The sequence below is a fragment of the Piliocolobus tephrosceles genome, chromosome 5 (genome assembly GCF_002776525.5).
Source record: "Piliocolobus tephrosceles isolate RC106 chromosome 5, ASM277652v3, whole genome shotgun sequence".
Classification (NCBI taxonomy): domain Eukaryota; kingdom Metazoa; phylum Chordata; class Mammalia; order Primates; family Cercopithecidae; genus Piliocolobus; species Piliocolobus tephrosceles.
This window is the reverse complement of record NC_045438.1, coordinates 118,264,871-118,281,221: the sequence shown is the minus strand read 5'-3', so window position 1 is coordinate 118,281,221 and position 16,351 is coordinate 118,264,871. Positions and strand designations below refer to the sequence as shown.

The window sequence follows — 16,351 nt, the reverse complement described above, 5'->3', positions numbered from 1 at the left end:
TTTCTCCCTAATAGTAATAATGACAATGAAAATTACAACATCAATATTATTGTCAGCTAACATTTAATAATTATTAAATTATTAATAATAATTAATTACTGTGTTCTAGGTATTTTGCTAATGTTGAGGGCTGGCATACAGTAGAGGTATTTAACCTACCATCACCTGTATGGATTGGAAATTTTCAATGAGTAACTGGTTTTTAGCAGTGCCTGGGAGTGAGTGACTGTGGTGCCTTTAATTGACAGATGGATGAGGAAAATATGGCAGTTTTCAAACACTTTGGAAAAGACAGTAATTGTGGATAAAACGTTTCCATCCATTGTGTACATTGTGCATCTGTGTGTGTACACAAACACACACAACCATGTATAAGTAATACCTACTCCTTGTGAACTTAACTATTGGAATTCAGGTTTTTAATTAATTGAAGTGTTTCTGAGTGTGAATGTTGCCAAAATTAACACTGGTGAGGCAGTCTACACTCCATAGGATGCCGATGTTTCCTAACAATTGTACGCTCACAGACATCTTCACAAACATTGAAAAGACACGACCCTGAGTAGTATTTGAAAGAACATTCAGAGCAGCTCTCTGTGATGATTTGGGGGATATATAAGTACAACTGTTAGCATGTATTCCCAAATCCAGTACAGTCTTTTGATGTTAACTGCCTCTCATGCAGTTAGCTTCTTTCACTGTCACTAACATGTGCTATACTTTTTTCTCTAAAGGTGGCACCTGTGTGGTCAACCCCACAGACTTATTTTGCTCTGTCCCTGGCCGTTTGTCCCTTCTTAGTTCTACTTCCAAATACAAGGTGACCATTGCTGAGGTAAAGAGGCGCCTCTCCCCACCTGAGTGCCTCAATGCTTCACTCTTGGGAGGCATTTTGAGAAGGTAAGACAAAGCTGTATTCTGGCACAGAATTTCTAACTGATACCATACCCTCAATCCTTAGTCATAATGTCTCCCATCTGATGGTGTATTCCCCATGTGGTCAAGTCGTCTCATAATTTTCATCAGAATGTGAATTTTCAAAACCTAGTTTTTGGTTGTTTTTATGCAGAGCAAAATCGAAGAATGGGGGCCGCTGCCTGAGAGAGAAATTGGATAGGCTTGGCTTAAACTTACCAGCAGGAAGACGGAAAGCAGCTAATGTCACCCTCCTCACTTCCTTGGTCGAAGGTATGACTTCTCAGTTTAGCAAAATAATGCTGGAAGGTTGGCATGTCTTTGAAACTCAGGTTTGTTAGATTACGCTGTTTTATTTTTGTCTGTACCATTAAGCAAGTCGGTTAACAGTTAAGGTAAATTTCCTAAATTATCTTGACAATGATGATTCAATTAGACTTAATGTAAGATTTAGATAATTCATAAAATATCTTTTAATTTACTAATCTTGGTAGTAATAGGAAATAAGACAATGGAAGTTTTGGGTACTTCTCCAAATAGCCTCTAAGTAACAGCAACATGAAATTGGCAGTGCTCTTGTTATTTGCATTATCGTTTATTTTAGAGTTTAAGTAAATCTAACTTAACTCATTGTAATTCAGTACAACATGATCTACAGGAGAAATAACCCTTTATGAAGAGTTCACAGGGGTCTAGGCATGATACTGAGACTGAAAGCGTACTGTATTAATCCTAGTAGACCTCTCTAAAGACATGGTGAACTTTTATGGCTGTAAGGGTGGATAAGCTCAGCTCAGTTGGAGAGAGGTTGAGGTTAACCAGTAGTATAGAAAGAGAAATGGAAATAAATGTATTCCCAAAAGTTGTTTTTTATCCAACTTACCTTTCCCTTTTTTTCTCCTATTAAGGTCTAAACTTTACATATTCTTATTCAATCTTCTTTTAAGGAGAGGTATTATTGAAAGTTTTTTTTTAATTGTGGGGAACTTTTTGAATGTCAAAGGAAAGTTCTTTCATCATGCAGAATGCTATTGTTTAAAACATAAAAGGCAGAGGACTTTTGCCAAGCCTCACCTTGAACATACCTGTGTTACTTCATGCATTCGTTATTTGCCTATCTGGCACTGTAGGAAGTAATGAGTGAAACACAAAACCAAATATCTATAATTTTTTCAGATTTTCAGTATGTAGCATTTACTGTACAACATTGAGAAGTAGTGTGTTCTTGACATTTGTCTTGGCAGAATTGTTTTGGTGATTTTGTTCTTAGCAGCCATCTTTGCTGTGTTCCCTGATAGTAGTCATGATAATAACAACCACAACAATAATATTATTGACAAGTGACATTTACTGTGTTACTATTACCATGTTCTAGGTCTTGTGCTGTGTTGCCTGTGTGTGCTGGTCCTAAAGGCTGGCATATGGTAGATAGCTGTAACCTATCATACACCCACTTTGGGGAATAGCAAAGTAGAAAAAAAAATGACTAATGGGTTGATTCCAAAGGGAGACAGATTTCTACTCATTTTAAGTAAAAATGTGGGTAAAATTATAGTTATCGTTGTTTAAAAATACAACAAAACACTTGCTCAGGATAATAGAGGGGATTCAAGAATCATATGGATGGTAGGACTTGAGTAGTCCTCAAACCCAACTCCACAGTAGAGTCAATTGAAAAGGTTTCTTACAAAGTGCCTGAGTCTCATCCCCAAATCAACTGAAACTCATCTGTGGGGATGGCTTAGGCATCTTAAGTTTTTAAAACTCCCCAGGTAATTCTGATGTATAATGATGTTTAAATATCATTGATTTAATTGTTCCTTGGAATCCTTTTCACTACCCAGGATGATTGTTTATGAATGTTCATGAAATTTCTAACTGGTGTGAAAATTATCAATCCCAGTAAAGACTTTTCTCCATGCTGTCTATGAAAGTACTTGTTAGTACAAAACGGAAGAGCCACAAAAAGTATGTTCACAATTCTTACTGATTTTTATGGTAGCCAAGAGCGCTGGAATATCCTCTGTGGGAATCATCAATCTGTATTAGCAGCAAGGGTGCAGGTCAAATATGTGGAATCCTAGGATGATCTCTGGAGTCTTACCATCCTACTCTTTCAGCATACCTCTCCTATCCCAAAAGTGCCTGACTTGTGTTCTATTCCTGTGGCCTCTGCTCACAGATAGCTATCAGCCTTGGCTAAGGAAACAAGATTTTATCCTTTTGAGGAGCATCTTATCTTAATTGTGTGCTTTTGAAATCCCCAATATCTTCAGGTATAGAGAAATAAATCTTTCATTATTGAATTCCAGGCACATTGATGAAACCTTAGAAAACAGATTTAGACTCAAATGGACCTTTTGCATCCCTCCACTCCCCACGTAGTAAGAACTCTCAAACCCACTTTCATACACACACACACACACACACACTCTTTAAAGTTTTAGTGCTTATGTGCAATATTCTCTGACATTTTAATTTGATTACATATTTTGTGTTCTCTTCTAATGTTCATTGTAAACCCACTAAATTTATTTCACAACTCACTGTCGAGTCATGAGTCATGACCTACAGTTTTTAAAATTATGAGTTATACTGGGATATGAGGAGAACCTAATCTTTGACGTACAAGGACATTATATCTAAATTGAAATAGGCTTCATTATAACCCTGAGTTGATAAGAAGAGTGACTTCATTGTTGATGACTCTCTTTTATATTTTTATCCTCATATTTTGGTTGGGTTGGTGGTAACAGCTGATTACTCCTTTCCAGCCAGCAAGATGCCATGTTCTGAACTAGGTCATGTCCCCTGGAACCCTGCAGACAGTATTAGGTGTATATAGAATAATCGTGACCCAACTCTGATTCATCAGACCTCCTGGGACGTTGAAATCGTTGATGTTTATCAGCATTTTTGGCAACTTGATCCAACATAGGTCTAATGTTCATTCCATTCGTACAGTTTTACTCCTGTGTGAATTTCACCATACTTACCATTTCATGTTTATAAATTCTTGAATTGACTGTGATTTTGGTAATGTTTTCCCCCTCAATCAAATATTTTTCAAGAGCCAAAAACTTTTTAGACATTTTCATTTTCAAAAATTCAAAAACTAGGTTTCTAGTGTCTAAAACAGTCCATTGGCTTTCTTATACGGCCTTTCTATGGTCTTGTGGGAAAGAATATTCCTATTTCTTTCATCATTTTTAAACTGAAATCTTTCCTTTATCTTCTGGATTTTCTACATTAACTTATATGTGCATTTTAGTTACCAATAGCTAGTAACTTAGCTTTTCTTAACTATCTCTTGAAACTGTTGCTTGAAATTGTTATAGTCTAGCCATGACCAGATGAGTTTCTCAAACATCGTGATGACCCAATACATTACTGGGGTTCAATTATACCCCTCCATTTTGGTATAATATTGAGCATAGGAGAAAAAAAATATCTAATTGATTGTATTCCTCATAGAACAGACTTAGAAATAAATCTCCTGAAGGTTAAACTTCTATGACTTTGCAGTACTTGACTCTGCCTCTTTCTCGGGAAGATTTGAATACAGCCTTGACATTGTTGATATATTTATGGAATACCAATGAAGGAATAGTATGTGGGGACCCTGGAAGGCTTTCCACACAGAGATGATGTAATATCTGTGAAGAGCCAATAAATGAACAATAAGGTGCCTTATGACGGCGATTCAAATTAGCAAATGGACATTTGTTTTTTGAAAACAACACTTGTTACTGACATAACAGGTTTCATTAGCATATCCCTAGCTTTCTATGCCTGCCTTTGGTTTTCACTTTTGAAAAATTATTTTAGAAATCATTTTTCCTATATTCCTTTTAAATGGAGTCACTTTATGTATAGCTCCTAGCATTGTTTTCAAAGCCCGCATATTAGTCATTATTTTTAGAAATCATTTTAGGGATATATAAGACAGGGTTATTTGATGCAGATTTATACTATATTCCAATAATTCACAACTTTTCTGTTACAAATATTATTGTACCTACCAACAAATGGGATGAAGAACTTCTGACTGACTGAATGTTTTTCCACCTGATAAAGTGTTTGAAAAGTGAATGTTTTCATAAGGCAGATATTTAGACTGGGGATTTTGGGGGGTCTACATAACATAGATATATTTTATTCTGAATGAGATAGAAATATTTAAATTGAGTCCCATGAAAGTAATACCACATTTAACTTTTTTTTCTAACCCATATGTCTTCATCTAAGTGGTTTAAGTCTATAGGTAATAATTAGGTATAACTCCTTGTATGCTGTTTTATTACAAGTCTCTTCTTTCAATTTTCCTTTGCTAATTACATTGCTCTCATCCATTCTAGTATCCATAATATCAGAAAGATGTCAGTCTCTGAAAAATACAGTGGCTTGGATTTGCTTAACTGATCTTCTTGAAGAGACATTGGAATAATTTTACTCTTCTAGGGTGGAAATAATTCTCTTCTAGAGTGGAAATTATTCTATCTCGAAAACATTCAAGGAATTTGACTAATATTAACACCCTTGTTATACGTTTATTACTCTTGATTTGGCAACTTCTGTGGATGCCTCCTCCATATTTTACTTCAGAAGAATGTTTGCAGAAATGGTAATAAATACAAATAAATACAAGGAGTCAATGATCTTGTCATTCCTGCATATCACTCCCTTCTTACCTAGGATGTTCCAAGATGAATGACATTGTAGAGTATTACCAAGAGGAAATTCCGTCTGCTTGAGTGGTGTGCTTCCTGGGACAGTTTTGCTGCATTTGCAAAAGCTTGTATAACATTCTCAGGCAACACTCAGGGTTCTGAAAGTACAGATTATTTAAGCTCGTAAATACAAATACCTTGAGCTGAAATTTGTTATGATAGAAGACCAAATTCTCTCTCTCTCTCTGTGTGTGTGTGTGTGTGTGTGTGTGTGTGTGTGTCTGTTTATGTTTAAACAGTGTGGGACAATGAAGTGTATAAATATTTATCAGCAAAAGAAAGGAAACCAGTTTCAAATATTGTGTATGATCTCCATCAATCTTTCTCAGTTTAAATCCTTGGTAACTGTTGCTCTTCTCTTTCATTTCAAAATATATGCTCTCAGACCCTATCCTGGACATCTTAGCTCATGTAAATTAGTTGTTTTGTGCCACTTTGAAAATCTATTAACCCTTTGCCTGGTATTCCCCCTACCACCTCTTATCCTCAGAATAATATCATTTTTGAAGTAGGGCCTGACTTTGGACTGGTTGCTTAACCTAGATGAGCTTCATTTTCCTAATTCTTAAATAAAGACCATCATATCTATACTGATGAGGTTAATGCCAGCTGTTATAACAGTTCCCAAAATTTCTGTGGCTTAACATAATAGAAGCTAATTTCTCACTCATCACAGTCTGATGTGAATGTTCGTTATCAGGGATCTTTTTTAATGTCAGTGTCTCATTCAGAGACCCAGGGACCCAGAATTCTTCCATCCATAGCTTACTCTGCCTAAGTCTTAGGAGTCCTATTCATTTCTCTCACAAATGAGGAAAGGCATGATGGTGAAAGTATACTGCTTCTTATCCACTCTAGCCAGGAAATTACCCAGTTACTACTATTCACATTCTATAAGAACTAGTCACATGATCACACCTTATTATGAGGATGACAGTGGGATATGCTAGAAAATGTAATCTCTAGCTGGGCAGAGTCTTCTCAGAAACAACTCTATCATATACAAAGAAAAGATAAAAATTGTATGGTCTAGCACCCGTATCTACCACAACATCTGCCCTATGTCTCTTTTGTAGGATTAACTACATTCACATAGATTAAACATTTGCACAATAGGCCCCTCATAGAGCCACTAAATAAAAATTAGTACATGTGTCCTACTTTCCTTTCTCCTAAATAACAGTGCTGCTTAATAGTGAAATTTACTAAAAGTCATAAAACTTAAGCCCTGTAGGAAAATTAAGAGTAGTCTAAGCACTAGAGCATAGTAGCTTAGAGCGTGGTTTCTGGAGTCAAACAAACTTGTCTGAACTCACTTCTACACTTGCTGTAAGGGAAGACACATAATCTGTCTGAGCATAAGTGTCCTTATTTATAAGGCAGTGTTAAAAACTAACACCTTTCTCGGCCGGGCGCGGTGGCTCAAGCCTGTAATCCCAGCACTTTGGGAGGCTGAGACGGGCGGATCACGAGGTCAGGAGATCGAGACCATCCTGGCTAACACAGTGAAACCCTGTCTCTACTAAAAAATACAAAAAACTAGCCGGTCGAGGTGGCGGCGCCTGTAGTCCCAGCTACCCGGGAGGCTGAGGCAGGAGAATGGCATGAACCCGGGAGGCGGAGCTTGCAGTGAGCTGAGATCTGGCCACAGCACTCCAGCCTGGGTGACAGAGAGAGACTCTGTCTCAAAAAAAAAAAAAAAAAAAAAAAAAAAAAAAAAAAAAAAAAAAAAAACACGTTTCTCATAAGATTGTTGCAAGGGTTAAATCAGAATGTTTGCAAAGCACTTACCACGGTACCCAGCCTAAAATCATTGCTTAATAAATTTCAGTTATCATTATTCTCAAATGAGAAAACTAAAAGCAAGGTGAGAATAGCTGTTCTGCACAGGATTACACAATTGGGCGCAGCAAGGATGAGAACCCAGATCTTCTGGTTTGCAGCATCATGGCATATTTTCCATTTGGATTTGTGTTTGTGGCACATATCATGAAAAGTTTCATTGCTGAGTTACTTCTGAATTTAACTAAAGTAAAACTCAGGGATAGAAAAAAGATTATCAGTTTTTGAGCCTATTTTTCACATTAGATTGGTCCTCCCCTCCTGCTGGGAACCCTGGACAAGTTTCTTGAACTTCTTGTGTCCAGGCGTCAAAAACTTTGTCCACCAGTACAGGGTTTTTAAAACCTGATGAACCTTCTGCTTCTATTTAATCCATCAAAGTTAGGGGGACGTTAAATCTTGGTTTAATCTCTTCTGGAATAATTATCAATAGTATCCATTGTACTTTTTAAAGGATGCCAATTCAGTAAGTTATTAGTTACACGATTCCCCTACAAAACCTTTTTATTCCAGTCTGGCCAAAACCTTTTTATTCCAGTGGCAGTAGAAAGAAATCCTGCCACTTGGTGGTATTTCCCTTCTGCCTTTAATCTTGAGCCTAAATTATTGCATTCCAAGGAAGCAAGGGAAAACAACCGATTTGTCAATGAACTCTTTCCTACAGATAAGATCTACCAAAAAAGTTTTCTTGATGTGATTAGTCTATGACTTTGAAAGGAAGTATCTTTGACTACATGAGACTTGTAGGCTTGAAAACCGGAATCATTTTGCCAATTATTAAGAATAACATCTGTTTAGGGAATGCTTATCGTAAGTCATTCTTCTCATAGAATTTAGAACAAAGCTAATATTCTCATTGCTCTCACACAGGTACCAACAATGGGCTTTTTTTTGGGTGGTGGTGGTGAGATATGAAACTAAAAGTCATATGAAACTTGAGGAACTCATGCACCTCATTTCCCAAGTAACTCCTTCACTGGCCTTCTCCTAATACTACATTTCCAAATTAGTCTCACCTTTGGGAGAAAGGTTTTCAACTTTCTTCTAAAAGTGTATTTGATATGAAAATTATAGTGAGTTGACCTCTTGAATTAATAGCTCTAATTGATGTTCACTTTAGTCAGACAGTCTCACCTGGAAAAACTCTGCTGTTCCCTTTTACATACAAACATCCTGGCACTCACAGTATCTTCTTGGAGACAGTGTTTTCTCCAAGGAAACATATTTTTTAGACTATTAGATTTTGTATCACCCATAAATGTCTTATTCTAAGCACAGAATAATTTCTTTCTAGGAGACTCTGCTTTGGCAATTGGTAATTAGATAATAGAACTTATTGTTATCTATTATCTAGAAACTTACATTTATCAGTATTCAAAAATTGGTCTCAATGAACCTGAAATAGTATCACACAATATTATGGATAAATCTATACCGTCTTAGAGTATATTTTTTACAATTATTTGCAAACTTTCTAATATCACTCCCCTGGGCTGCATTTTAAGATTTCATTCATTTCTGGGGGGAAAGGTATTTGCGTGTAGAGGCAGAAGGAATAGGATACTATACATACGTCATTATGTCTGACTATGTGCTTGGGTGTCCATAATCTCCTGTTCCTACTCATGGTGACTGTGCCACATAAAGACAAATATAGCCAAACCAATTTGCCTCATTTTTCCCTTGCCACCTTTGATCTAGCTCATTATTCACTCTTGCACATAGTGATGCTCACTAAAAAGACGTTTGAATTGTCTTCCTAGTGTCTTTCTTTTTTCTGTGATTCTTCCTTTCAAAACTTAATGGATCAAATAATGCTTTTTTTCCTTTTTCTTTTCTTTTTTTTTTTTAAAGAGACAGAGTCTTAAGAGCTCTGTTTTCCAGACTGGAGTGTAGTGGCATGAACACAGCTCACTACAGTGTCTACCTTCTAGACTCAAGGGGTCTTCCTGCCTCAGCCTCCTGAGTAGCTGAGACCACAGGCATGTGCCACATGCCTGGCTAATTTTGGATTTTTTGGTAGAGATGGAGAGCTCACTTTTTTGCCCAGGCTGGCCTGGTTCAAGTGACCCTCTGCCTTGGCCTTCCACAGGCTGGATTATAGGAATGAGCTGTGACCCCCATTGCTTACATTTATTGAAATTTGTAGGTATTCCAATCAAATTGCAGACTGTAATTATTCTTAGTGATGGCTAACTTTTATTGGATAACATTGAAAGACTTGGAATTACCAATGTTCCATCTACAATAAATAATTGAGTTTAGAATTAAATCTTTCTAAGAATAAGGCAAAGAGTAATTTTACTTTTTGAATAATATAAGTTTAAATAAATAATAAAAACAGATAGTTCAGGATTCAAAGTTACAGAAAAGTATACTTCCTTTTCACTCTGTTCCCCATTCAGTTCCCCTCTCAGGAGAAAATAAATGTTATTAGTTGATCTTTTTTCTTCCAAGGATATATGTGTGTACCTCTTTTATTCATTTTTAAAACAAATTATAGCATTCTGTAGACACTATTTTGCAATTATTTTTTTCACAGTTTATCTTTGTGTTCATTCTTTTTTTTTCAGCGCTTACAAGTTGTTTGTTCTTTTAAACACTCGTGGTATTTCACTGAATGAATGTATTGCAATTTATTTTACCAATCCTCTTCTGAATATCACTTAGGTGTTTTCAGTCTTTCGCTATTACAAATAGTGCTTCAATGAAGAACCTCAAACTTATATAAATAGTTCCACAGATATGCAAGTACATATCTTCAATAAATGTCTAAGAATGACGTTGCAGGGTCAGAAGATAATTTGCATTTATAGTTTTGCTTGATTATTGGCAGATTCTTCTTAATAGTGGTTGCCAATTTATAATCCTATTAGCAATGAGAGTAGAAAGCATTGACATTATAGTATTTTCCTGTACTCTAAATTAAACAGGAGACTATCAATTTTTTTATCTTTGCTAGTTTGATTGACTAAAAAAAAAAAAAAACCTCTATTATGAAGGAGACTGAGAATATTCTTGGACTTTTATGAGCTTTTCTATTTACTTATTTTGTATTTATGGAGTAATTTTTTGTACTTTCCTTATTTGTAAGTTTTCAGGAAAATTGGCTTATTACATCTTAGTATGTCTTTCATATGACATACTTTCATTTTTCAGTTGGCTGTTATGGGTTTTTGTTTATTTGTTTTGTTTATTGAGGTCTTTGCATGCAGAAATTTTTTACATTAATATAATTATATTCTCATATTTTATTTCATGGCTTTTAGTTTCAATTGCAACACTGTAAAAGGCCTTTTTAATTCCAAGATCATAAATAAACCATGTTATCTTCTAATTACTATGTGGTTTCATTTTTTTATGTTTAAATCTATGATCCACCTGGACTTTGTTTCATGGCTGAATGTATGTTATAGATTCAGTTTTATTTGTTTTTTTCCAAGTGGCCACTTTGTTGGCTTACCACTTTCTATTGATAATCTACCTTTTCCTGACTAACTTTAAGTACAAGCTTCATCTTATATTAAATCCACCTATACAAATATGCTTTTCCAGTAGGCTGAAGTCTTTCTTTCCCTAACAATGCTATCTCTACTTCTACTACCACATTTTCTCTTTTGTCTGTAGCGTTCATACCATATTAGCCAAATAAGGGAGGGCTCATCACGCAAGCACTCATCCAGACAGAGGCTCTTACAGTTTCATATTAACTCGCTAGTGGCTGCTTTCCCTTTTGTATAAGTCATAGAATCCTCATGTTTTTGGAAGATGTACAGTTCATCCTCACCTAGTGCTTTCTCTTTATCTTAGTACAGTGAGTTTCTCAACTCTGGTTTGAGAGAATTACTTTAGGAACATTCAAAAACTGCAGATGCCCTGGCACCAGAGATTAATTGATATGGGGTGAAACACAGTTTTTAGAGCAAGTTTCTAGGTTATGGGAGTAGCAAGGGTTGAGAAAGCCTGCCTTCAAGTATAGTCTATTTTATTAAATGGCTCCACTGATAGAGGGATATATTCTATTTTTCTATTTTTATAGGTTTTTTTCTGTATATATTTAATTCTTTCTAACAAATCTCTTTTGCTCTAGTTCTTCCCTATATTCTTTGGAGGGGATTCTTCACAAGACTATTGTCATAATTAATATACTGTTAACATAATTTGAAAGCTTTTTCATTTAACAAATGTTTACTGAGTACCTATTGTGAATTAGATGCTGTGCTAAGTGCAGGATATTGAATGGGGAACGAAACTTTCACTTTGAAACATAAAGTGTTGGTGTTTGACAAAAGCGTCATCAAACTAGTGAAACTATTATGTTATAAGGCACCTATTCATGCCATAGATCGTATGATGTATAGAGCTGTAGAATGCATTCCTTTTCAAATAGTCTGGGAAATCTGTAAGTCAGGGCATCAGATATACTTACTTTGTCCTTCAGCTCCAGGTTTTGCTAAAGCTCGATATTATAAGAATTTACTTAATTCTCGAATTTACTTTCTAATAGATACTTCTTGGAATAATCTCATAGAACTGAAATGCGCTATTTCCCTATACATGAAAATAAGATTCAAATCATAAGTACACGACTGGAGTTTAACACATACAAATTGTTATTTTCATTTAATAACGTTGGGTTTTGTAAGACTAAGTTAAAATAAATTGTTTTTAAGGCCATATTGTTAGAGTGACCGTTGGCGAGAATTATCTATTGAATAACAATATTAAGTACTGCTTAGTAAAAATTAGTGTTAAATATTAATTTTTTAGTTGTGTAAAGTAATTTTTTAAAAATATCATAATTTTAAAGACAGATTTTGTTTTGTTTTGTTTTTTGTTTGTTTGTTTTGAGACATTGTCTCACTCTGTCGCCCAGGCTGGAGTGTAGTGGCACGATCTCAGCTCACTGCCACTTCCGGCTCCCGAATTCAAGCAATTCTCTGCCTCAGCCTTCCGAGTAACTGGGATTGCAGGTGCCTGACACCACATCCAGCTAATTTTTTTTTTTTTTTGTAGTTTTAGTAGAGATGTGGTTTCACCATCTTGGCCAGGCTGATCTTGAACTGATCTCGTGATCCACCCGCTTTGGTCTCCCAAAGTGCTGGGATTACAGGCTTGAGCCACCACACCCAGTCTAAAGAAAGAAAAATTCTTAATGACTGTATAACAGATTGAAAGTCAGGTATATTTATTTTTATTGTTAAAATGCATTTAAACCTGCTTCTTATAAAACTCAGGATCTTGGCACAATGTGCAATCAGTTTGTTCTTAAAAAACATTTTGCCATTAACTTTCTATTTCAGAGCAACACCAATGAATATCACTTAAATTTTTTCTAATATTTCTTCCTAATTTTTTACTTTTTGCTTTGGAGTATGGAAAAATGAATTCTCTAGAATCAAGAAGCAAATTTATCTTTTACATTCTTGCTATGTTCTGGAATTTATTTGTGCCTACGTTTTAAGGGATATATTTAATACAAGTATTAAGTATCTGGTTCTGTTACTGTTGAAAAGTTGAATATCCTTCATGGTTTTCACTTTTTTAGAGGTGGGGTTATTACGTGGCACATAGAGCCTGAAGCCTTGCTCTTGGAATACTTTTCTCCAAGTACCAACCTGATCCACCTGCACACCCATGTACCCTACTCCTTTTTTTAAACTTTTATTTTAAGTTCAGGGGTACAGATGCAAGTTTGTTACATAGGTAAACTTGTGTTGTGGGGGTTGCTGTGCCAATTATTTTATCACCCAGGTATTACGGCTAGTACCAACTGGTTATTTTTCCTGATCTCTCTCCTCCCACTCTCCACCCTCCAAAAGGCCCCAGTATATGTTGCTCCCCTCTATGTGTACATGTGTTCCCATCATTTAGCCTCCACTTATAAGTGACAACATGTGGTGTTTGGTTTTCTGTTCCTGTGCTAGTTTGCTAAGGATGCTGGCCTAAGACCTAAAGATGGAAATACATTCTATCCTACTTCTAAAATATGTAATTCTTGAAATGATATGGAATAAAATGAAGGTATTTCAACTTTAGTGTGTTGCTTCAGTTGTATTAAATTAAAAAAAAAAAAAAAAAAAAAGAAGGTGGATGGCCAAGTGCTGCAATACATTGAAATAAAGGCATAGCTTAAAGTAGCTCTGAAATAAAAAAGAAAAGAAAAGAAAAAAGGAACAAGGGTGTTCTACTTCTCTCTCAGAAGTGAGGTGACAGCAGCCATATTTGCTGTTCTGGAAATTGAAGGGAAAACGTCCTCAGGCTTTCCTGGATTGCTCTTTCCACCACAGGTTATTGCACTTCAGTTCATTGCTCATATAAACATCTTGTGCCACCACAGAGACAGGGGAGCTCATGGATTTTTTATTTTCCCAAATCAAACTCCTTACAGTCATGTTAATATGCTTTTCTGATTGTAAAATGTCTAGTTTTCTTAAACGTGTTGACTAAGACATCTGTTGTAAAGGACTTAACTATAGATTTGTCATTGTTTCTGAATACTATGTGTATTTTAATTAATGGATCCATTTATTCATTCATTTTTGGGCCCTCAAACACAAAGCTTTTGTGGCATGATATACACATTTTAACTACATATCAGAGTGTCTTCACTTGCCACTTCTTTTGATGTAGCATTGCTATACATCCTGTAACAACATTATATCACAAGCAGGAGAAAGCAGTAAACAGAACTGAGGGAAGGAAGAATCTGGCTGTCTGTGTAAATGTAAATAGCAGCTGTCCCACTCAAACTGTTTTTAAAAACCACACGGTGAGAGCTTTGCATAAAATGGGACAGATCCGCAAGAATCAGGTTTCAGCACAAAATTCAAGAGGCATGCTGCCATCCTCCTGTTTGCCCTGTTTTACCTCTCCCACTATTGTGCAAACAGTAAAGCAAAAGGATTAGATGGATGGATGGATAGATGGATAGACAGATAGATAGACGTAGATAGATAGATAGATAGATAGATAGATAGATAGATAGTCTCTGTTAAAATGTTACTTAAATATCTGTTTCGGTGTGAACAATAATGATGTGCAGCTATATTAATATACGTAACTCAATTTGCTGGACAAAGATGACACTATTGATGGTATTATACTGTTAGTTACAAGATACGTTTGAATCCTAAGGTCCACATGAGTTTATCCTCTGGTCAGGTGCTGTAGCATTATTTGATGGGTCAAGCTTTAAAACATTTTTACTTCCAAATTTCAAACTTCTCAAATAATCTCCCTTCTATCATTTTTCAAGCAACAGTGAATGTCCTGTATGGCAAAACAATGACTTTAAAACACACACACACACACGCACCTTTGTGCTATTTCTTCTGCCAAATACTCACATATTTTCTTACCTTAAACCGTGACCCCATTAAACTAGCACTATTCAGATTAATATAGAGACCACTTCCATTTAGTTGCATCATCTCTCTATTTAAAATAAAAGAAAAAACAAGATGTTTTTCACCATACAAATATTAAAATTGCAGCTAAAGACTTGCCATTACTTAGGTGAAATATGTGTGGGGAGGGGCATGATCAGAGTGTACAAAACATTAACTACACTAATATGTTTACTTATTGCAATACCTTTTATATTAAACTAGACTTTTTTGCTAAGGCCTAGAACAAGAGGTCTCACCTTGTAGGAATGAAAAAAATAGTATCTTTTTGTTTTGTTTTGTTTTGTTTTGTTTGGAGACAGAGTCTTACTCTATCACCCAGACTGGAGTGCAGTAGTGTAATTATGGCTCACTACAGTCTCAACTTCATGGTGTCAAGCAATCCTCTGGCCTCAGACTCCTGAGTGGCTAGGGACTGCAGGCATGCACCACCACATCTGACTAATTTTTAAATTTCTGTAGAGATGATGGGGTCTTTCTATGTTGCCCAGGCTGGTCTCGAACTCCTGGGCTCAAGGGATCCTCCTGCTTCTGCCTCCCAAATTGCTAGCATCTTTACTAAGGGTATTTTCATTGATATTAACTGTTCCCTTTTGTATATTTTGTATATCTATAAACATTTCCTCCTTTTTCTTCATATTATCAGCTATTTCATTTTTTCTTGGTACTTGTAATATAACATCTTGTATTATATACTGTCACCATAATAACAACAAACATGACAAGATTATAGGTAATATTCATATAGGTTCAATAAAAAGTATGAAGTGCAACTAAGATTCTTGTTGTTGTTGCTACTATTATTGTTATGACTGTCATTTTCCTAGAGACAGGCAATCTTTGGTACTCTTTTATATTCCCCATTACTCCTACCTAGCACTGTGCCTTGAATAAAGTAGGTAAGTAGATGCTTAGTATTAACAGATATACAGTAAAAACTTGACTTTATTTTTAACTTGTAGGTTCAGGGGTGCACGTGCAGGTTTGTAATATAGGTAAACTGTGTCATGGGGGTTTGGTGTACAGATTATTTCATCACCCAGGTAATAAGCATACTACCCAATAGGTATGTTTTCTGATTCTCTCGCTCCTCCCACTTTTTACCCCCAAGTAGGTCCCAGTGTCTGTTGTTTCTCTCTTTGTGTCCGTGTGTTCTCATTGTTAAGTTCCCACTTATGAGTAAGAACATGCGGTATTTGGTTTTCTGTCCCTGTGGTAGTTTACTTAGGATAATAGCCTTCAGCTACTCTTGCAAAGAACATGATCTCATTCTTGTTTGTGGCTGCATTGTATTCCATGGTATATATGTACTACATTTTGTTTAGAAAACTTGATTTTTTAAATAAAAATTTAGTGGTAAGGTAAGATTTGCCTTGACTGGGCTTTAAAAATACCATTGTTTTCCAGATTTATTTTCATCACTTAATTTTACTTTGCTGGGAAGCCATTTTTACC

At 35.7% G+C, this 16,351-nt stretch overlaps 1 protein-coding gene across 1 annotated transcript in view; it reads left to right on the top strand.

The window, feature by feature from the left end:
* Positions 1-16,351, top strand: part of TFAP2D (transcription factor AP-2 delta) — a 59,452-nt gene that overhangs the window by 14,589 nt on the left and 28,512 nt on the right. The window contains exons 4-5 of the mRNA XM_023213099.2: positions 735-900; positions 1,070-1,188. Coding sequence (XP_023068867.1) covers positions 735-900; positions 1,070-1,188 — 285 coding nt within the window. The remainder of the gene's footprint in view (positions 1-734; positions 901-1,069; positions 1,189-16,351) is intronic.